The 5861-nt window shown below is 43.4% G+C and overlaps 1 protein-coding gene across 1 annotated transcript; it reads right to left on the bottom strand.

The window, feature by feature from the left end:
* Positions 1-279: 279 nt before the first annotated feature.
* LOC137416054 (uncharacterized) lies at positions 280-2962 on the bottom strand. Its single transcript, XM_078783947.1, has 5 exons — positions 2731-2962; positions 2126-2244; positions 1594-1897; positions 1225-1499; positions 280-403 (listed from the first exon to the last, which is right to left on the bottom strand). Exons 1-5 carry the CDS (start codon positions 2755-2757, stop codon positions 280-282), a joined length of 849 nt encoding a protein of 282 aa, XP_078640073.1. The 5' UTR covers positions 2758-2962.
* Positions 2963-5861: the final 2899 nt, after the last annotated feature.

Below are 5861 nucleotides of genomic sequence, written 5' to 3'. Positions count from 1 at the left end.
GCACCAAGACAAAACAGACAAGACAATTAAACGACCCACCCATTATCCCGAGCTAATCCCAAAGGGGAGGGAGAGGGTAGCAAAATAACAAAGAAATATTTGCCACGATATAAAGAAAATAAAAAGTAAAATACAACTGGGAGGGGAGGGGAGGAGGGAAGGGAAGGGAAGGGAAGGGGAGGGGAATTCAGGCCCGTTTCAGATGGCGTCCTGGCTACCTCGCCCCAGCCACGTGTCCCGAGGGTGGCGCGCCTCCCCTCCACTCTTCTCTTCTCTTTCTCAGTGGGTGTCCTCAAACTCCATGAACGACTTGCCCAGAGCAGTTCCTGCAAGACCATGAAGCCGCACGTTGCCTCCAGCCGGCTCAGATGAAACTTGATAAGGAGCAAAGTAGGCACTACCACTAAAATTTCAAAGTTGTGGAAATGCTTGCTTTAAGTTATTATTTATGTCTATGGGAGCTTATGAACTCATAACTTTTGAAATTTTTTTAAAATCTCAATTAGTCTCCGAGCTATTCAACTTTTAAGACTCGAATATAGCTCGTTAAGTGTACCTATGTCTAATACATTAGTGATGTAATTGATTGTGTCCAAATTCAAGGATGATTACATAATAAATTAAAAAAATAGACATAGAGTTCAATCTGCTGCATTTATTAATGAAGACAACCATGTAAAACCATATATCAGCATTTTCGAAAATTTGTAAGGAGCATTTTGGTAATAAAATCATTGACCTTGTGTACGACCTTGACCTGGATTTCTCAAGGTCAAACCCGAGTTACGCAATAGCGATATTGCCGAAATATTGGAAACTATACATCTTTGTTCATAATATTCACAGCTACATGTACCTTATGAAGTATTTAGCATGTTTAGGTTATTAAAGTCTAATGTACAATGTTTTTAGTTGCCAAGGTTTAATTATCAGTGACCTTGACCTATATTTTTCAAGGTCAAGCATGCAAAAATGCCACTATTTTGCTCCAAACGGCACAATTTCAGAACTACACAGTATAACAGGTATAATACAGGATTGTACAGTCTATTGCTATGTCCATATACTGTCAATAATCAACAGATCAAAGATTATGTTAATATGACCTTGACCTGGTTTTGTCAAGGTCATAGGCAAACCTGAAGCTACACCTGAAATTCATGTTTCCAAAGTCAAACTGATGGTTGGTCCGTAACCCCACACACACTGCTGTAGCAATCTCACACAAACTCCAGCTCCTTGAACAAGATGTCTGTGACAAATTGTTTGAACTGAACATCAAAGTCCACACAGTCATCAATGGTTTCTTCCATCTTCCAGTAGGATATGGTGAGGACTGTCCCTTTGCGCTTGGATTTCTGGACTAAGCCCTGGTAGCATACGTCTACACCGTCTTCGTCTGTCCAGGTATGCAACAAGTACTTGTTGACGACACTGGCTGGGTTTTCCAGGATTGGCAGTATGGCATCAACCACCTCTGTACTGGACTCTGGGAACAACTGCAGAAAGTTTTCTCTGGACTTTCTTTCTTTTTTCTTTCTTTTTTGACAGATCCACCACCTCCCTTTCCTTTTGATCCAGCCTAGATCTCACAATGTTGAAGTCTGACAGTAGACCCTGGTAGTTGAGGTGTTCAACAGTTTCTTCAAATTTTGCACACTTGGAAGCAGGAGGCCGAACAGACGATGCTGTGTTGGAGACTTTGCGCTTGACAGTGAGACGCTGTGGAAGCACAAACTCTGTTGACATGAACACCTCCAGTTTGTGCTGGCCACCCTTCCTCTTCCGCTGTTTGAAGAGTGTGGAACGCTGTGCCGCCAGCCTGCTGATTGATGCCTGCAGGCTCTCTGGGAGCAGTTCTGACGTGACGAGGTGACGTGACGAGCAAATTCCTTGTCTGAAATTATATTATTAGTCTGAGTAGGGGTTATTCCATACACTTGACATTTTGTATCTGGGAATCAGGGTTAAAATACCATGCAATCTGGTGACAACTGGAACAGCAAAATTGTAGTCACTTATTTTGTTATCAATTGTGATTATTAACCTTCCTAGTTCTTGCCAAAGATGAGTCTTGTGACAACAGACTGAATAGTGTTCAACAATTCATACTCAATGTACAAACCTGAGGTCCTCCCAGAATTGGGTACTAGACTTCCGCTGGTGGATCAGTTGACACATGACACTATTGGTCTGCTGTGCTGGCTGCACTCTGGCTAAAGCCAGACATAACAGGGAAGTGACCTGCTGGTATTAAAGATGACAAAATGAATAAAATGCATGCCATATAGTCTACACTGTAGGTGTGTGTTGAACGGCTATGTAGTAGCACGTGGTCCAAAGCACATGGTCTTGTTTACCAACAAGTGGTCACGTGATCTTTCTTGATATTAATCAAGTTTGAAAATCGGCCAAATAATGGACCCCAAAGTCATCAAAAGTTTCAATAACGAACATATTTTTATGATTAAACAAAGAAAGGGAGCGGATGGCTTGCGCTTGTGCGAGATTTCAATGGATTAGAATGACCACTGTCGGAACACATAAATCAACATGGCACCCACGGCGAGCGAAACCCGATTTTGTACCGCGGGTTTCTCCTGCTGACCATTCCCATCCACCGGCAAAAATTACACTAACAGAACCGGAAATTATTCTAGTTTATGCTGGTATTAATTGTTTTCATGCTACTTTTCAAAATATGACAGTATTTCAACAATTGTCGCCTACCCCAGTTTTCTCCCTCCCGGCAGCCATTTTCAAATCCGGATGTTTGGGGTCGGAGGCTCATGGGAGTTTGGGAGAAAGGTTTTTAAACAGTTGACATTCGATTTATTAGTCATACTCACCGACAATGGTGACGAGCTTCATTTAAAACAAAGTTGCAACCGGCACATGTTAAAAAAAATGGCCGCCATTACCGCCGATGCGAATGCGTGTCACGATCGACTGCAGCGCCCCTGGCGAGCGTGGTAGTGCCTAAGCAAAGGCTTCTGGCTCCCTCTCCCACTTCCTCACGATCCCACGTGCACCGAGAAAATCCTCCTCCACCCAAATCTCTCCTGCACGGACTGTCCCTCCAACAGGCAGCCCTCAGAGAGATTAATCAAAAATCCTCAAAAAGCTCACACAGGCCGAGTTTCTCATCAAAACCTCGACCATACGTGCTGCGCTCGTGCTCATTTTCGCCTTTCTCCACCGATCCGACGCACTGTTCTTCCTCCTCTTCTTATCTTCTTTTTTTTTTCTTCTTCCCAGAGGTTCTTTCTCTATTCAATTATGTAGAGCTCTGGTGGGAGGGAGAAGGTCGATAAGGAAGATCTTTGTTTTTTGTTTTTTTTAACAATAGAATAAAAATAAAGTCAAAAAGGAAGGAAGAAAAAAAGAGCAAATCTGGTTTCACAGCCGGCCCAGAATTTCACTTAAGATACACCCCAAACGATCACAGCTTCTCGTCATTGCAAGCCCAGCCCCACGAGTGTACAATCATTAAACAATCCACCCCACAAATGCAACACATGTCCCAAACCTCAGAAACCGCTCTCCACCTCGGGCATCAGACGTTTCGTCATCATAAATGGAGTGATTTCCACCCTTGCTTCGATCAGGTTCCCCACCTTGAGTTTTGACGAGAGGGAGTGAGGACCCCGACGGGGTACTTCGGTCTGTACCCTGCCCACATGTAATTGTAATTGTCATGGTTCCCTTTTTGAGGCAATGTTTTTTGGCCGGATGCCCTTCCTGACGCCAACCCTTTTGGTCGCCTCTTACAACACGCAGGGATACGGTGTACCTATTCTAAACCGGGGTACACACCGGTAATATACAGTGCGTATCAAAAAAAAGGTAATCCGAATTCAAGGGGTTAATATGCAAAGGTTATTTATTTTGACAATTTACATGTGGTTTACTAATTAAGAGGAGATCCTCAGCTTTCCATTGATACCTTCCATGCATCATTGCTGTCACACATGACCCGAGTACATGTTCATTGAAAATGACAAGTTCAAATCACATTTTTACAAGTTTGGCTAATCGATGCAAGTTTGGTGCAGTCAGGATAATTGGTGCAAAATGAACGTCAGATGTGAACTTTTCTCAGGAATGATTGGCCTTTATGCACCCACACCTTCAACATGTCTACCTCCCCTTTCAACACAAAGCTCACAGCGGCGGAGCATGCCCTGAACTGCTCGTCTCACCATAGCCGGGTCATTGCGCAAAGCATCCACTTCATGTCGAATACGGCCCTGCAATTCGTCAAGATCACGGGGAGGAGTTAAGAACACCTAGTTCTTTAAATGTCCCCAAAGGAAATAATCACATGGTGTGAGGTCAGGTGATCTTGGTGGCCATTCCACTGCATGGTTGAGGGCGATGACTCGGTCTCCAAAGAGTTCCCTCAGTCGATCTCGGACAGCGATAAGACGATGTGCTGGGGAGCCGTCTTGGGCCCACCAGAGATATCTGAAGACACCACGAACCTGTCGCTCAAAGTTCTCCTCCAGCTGCAGTAAAACTTCATCATTGATCATCTGCAGATACCTGTTACCATTGACATTCCTTTGAAAGAAAAATGGTCCGATCACCTGACCACTTCCACAAAGTCCCAACCAAACAGTCCACTTTTGTCGATTCATGTTGGTGTCAAAATTAAATTCCAGGGGTTGTCCTGTCGGTGCATATTCAAGAACATTATGGGTATTGACCTTGCCGTCCATGGCGAAAGCAGCTTCGTCGCCGATAACGAGATATTGCAGGAAACTGACATCTGCTTCGCAACGTGCTATCAACCATCTGGCAAGCACAAGCCTCCTGGCAAAATCCCCTGGCGTAAGTTGATGCGGGATGTGAATCCGATATGGGTGTTGGTGGAGGTCCAGTCTTGTGATTCGGTTGAATGTTGCCGAAGGAAATCCCGTTCCATTTCGTCTTGGGCTGGTATCCCGAGGATGCTCCAAAACCTGCTGCCTTACTGCTGCAATGTTCATTTCCGATCGCCCAGTGTGCCTCCTACCAGAATTCTCCTTGTTGCGGTTGAGGCTAGTGCCATGCTCTTGGTATTTTCTAACATTCTCCCAGATGGTTTTGGCTGCTGGAGGCTCCAGTTCTGGGAAACGTTCCCTGAACGCATCACGGGTTCACTGCAAACTTCCAGTTTGGTGAAAGGTTGTAACCATGAAGGTCCGCTGTTCAGGCGTAAGTTGAACCATCTTTTCAATGACTCAGACTGTCTCTAAACCCACACACTGTAGGCTCATCTTAAATACCCATCTTAAACAAAGGATGATGCAACCGACGATTACCAGACCAGCTTAACTATTTTACATAATCAACTTGGCAGTCGACAAGTAAAGCGTCCATTTAAAACTGTCTTGCACCGATTAGCCAAACTTGTAAAAATGCGATTTGAACTTGTCATTTTCAATGAACATGTACTCGGTCATGTGTGACAGCAATGATGCATGAAAGGCATCAATGGAAAGCTGAGGATCTCCTCATAATTGGTAAACCACATGTAAATTGTCAAACTAAATAACCTTTGCATATTAACCCCTTGAATTCGGATTACCTTATTTTTGATACGCGCTGTATTTGTATACACACACATATTTAAATGTATATACATACACAAGCCCTGGACTTGGAAGTATGAAAGTAAAGTGCAGTATAAAGGATGTACAGTACAAGAACACTATTATTCTATAATGAAGTTCAATATTTAACATTTATATTGCAATCAATATATTGAAAAACGATTTAGCAATTTATCCCATTTTGCTTGACTTGTTATAGTCACAAACATTCATATTCCTTCTTGACTTGACTTGTACCTTGACAAAAGGATCATCAATATTTCC

The sequence above is a fragment of the Myxine glutinosa genome, chromosome 8 (genome assembly GCF_964187855.1).
Source record: "Myxine glutinosa chromosome 8, kmMyxGlut1.1, whole genome shotgun sequence".
Classification (NCBI taxonomy): Eukaryota; Metazoa; Chordata; class Myxini; order Myxiniformes; family Myxinidae; genus Myxine; species Myxine glutinosa.
The sequence above is the reverse complement of the archived record's forward strand: the minus strand, read 5'-3'. Positions and strand labels throughout refer to the sequence as shown.